At 28.1% G+C, this 1,004-nt stretch overlaps 1 protein-coding gene across 2 annotated transcripts in view; it reads left to right on the top strand.

Annotated features, from left to right (window-relative positions):
- Window positions 1–636: 636 nt before the first annotated feature.
- LOC102582766 (E3 ubiquitin-protein ligase MIEL1) overlaps window positions 637–1,004 on the top strand; it is a 6,172-nt gene continuing 5,804 nt past the window's right edge. Inside the window, exon 1 of one of the 2 annotated variants that reach the window (XM_006354324.2) lies at window positions 637–737. In XM_006354324.2, the coding sequence (XP_006354386.1) occupies window positions 677–737 (61 nt within the window). In that variant the 5' untranslated portion in view covers window positions 637–676. The remainder of the gene's footprint in view (window positions 738–1,004) is intronic. The other variant, XM_006354325.2, reaches the window with a different exon arrangement.

The following is a 1,004-nucleotide window of genomic DNA, read 5'->3' as shown; positions in this document are numbered from 1 at the left end:
TAAAGTAAAACTAAAAATCTCTTACCAATTTTCTCTAAATTTTTAAATGTTTATCTTTTAAGACCTTTTAAAATTAAGTTAGCTTCATTTCTTTTTTAAAAAAAATTAAGTGAGGACTCTATCTAAATATTTTTCTTAAATTATTTTATACTTGGAGCATTTCAAATAATAATTTTTCTAAAAATAGTAAAATCACAACATAAGAACAGTTCATTTGTTATGATTCAAGTCTATAATTTAGACGCTACCAACACTCAGAATAATTATTAGTTTCAAATGGATCCTTGACTTGACTTACTTCTATATACTTTAAGGGATCGTTTGGTGTGGGTAATAAAAATAAATAGTGATGCGATAAAAAATTTGTATCTTGTTTGGTTGTCATGTTTGAAATAACTTATCCCACTATTTATATCATAGTGATGAGATAGTTATTTCATATATATGATGGGATAAGTTATCCCGGCATAACTAACCTCGATAACTAATTATGAGATAACTTGTTTCTAATCAAACGACTAAGCAGAAGCTTTTTAAAAAATGAGCCGGCATTTTGTAATCAATATACAGCAAACGCTGGCGTGTCGCCTCGTCATCAATCAAATCAAAAAGCAAAGAGAAAGCTAAAAGTAAAGAACTATGGCTTCAATAACTTGTAATAAAATAAAAAGTTGTTATGCATTATTGTTTGAACCCTTTTTGTTTCTTGTTCTTATCTACAAAAAAAATCCCAAAAGGTCAGTTTTTTTTTTTTGAATTTTTATGCTTTTTTTCTTAGTTAAAGGTTTGATTTTTAGTTCAGTTTCAATCTTTTCTTGGAATCATAGTGAAATGTCTGGTTTCTGATTCAGTTTCAATCTTTTCTTGTTGTCTGAACTTGTATGTCTTTTTTGTGATTATTAAAGATATGATTTTTAGTTCAGTTTCAATCTTTTGATGTCTGAATTTGTAGTTATTTTGCCATAATTGGGTTGAAAATCAAAGGGGGGGGGGGGGGTTAGGGT

The sequence above is a fragment of the Solanum tuberosum genome, unplaced genomic scaffold (genome assembly GCF_000226075.1).
Source record: "Solanum tuberosum cultivar DM 1-3 516 R44 unplaced genomic scaffold, SolTub_3.0 scf00177, whole genome shotgun sequence".
Classification (NCBI taxonomy): Eukaryota; Viridiplantae; Streptophyta; class Magnoliopsida; order Solanales; family Solanaceae; genus Solanum; species Solanum tuberosum.
The sequence above is the reverse complement of the archived record's forward strand: the minus strand, read 5'-3'. Positions and strand labels throughout refer to the sequence as shown.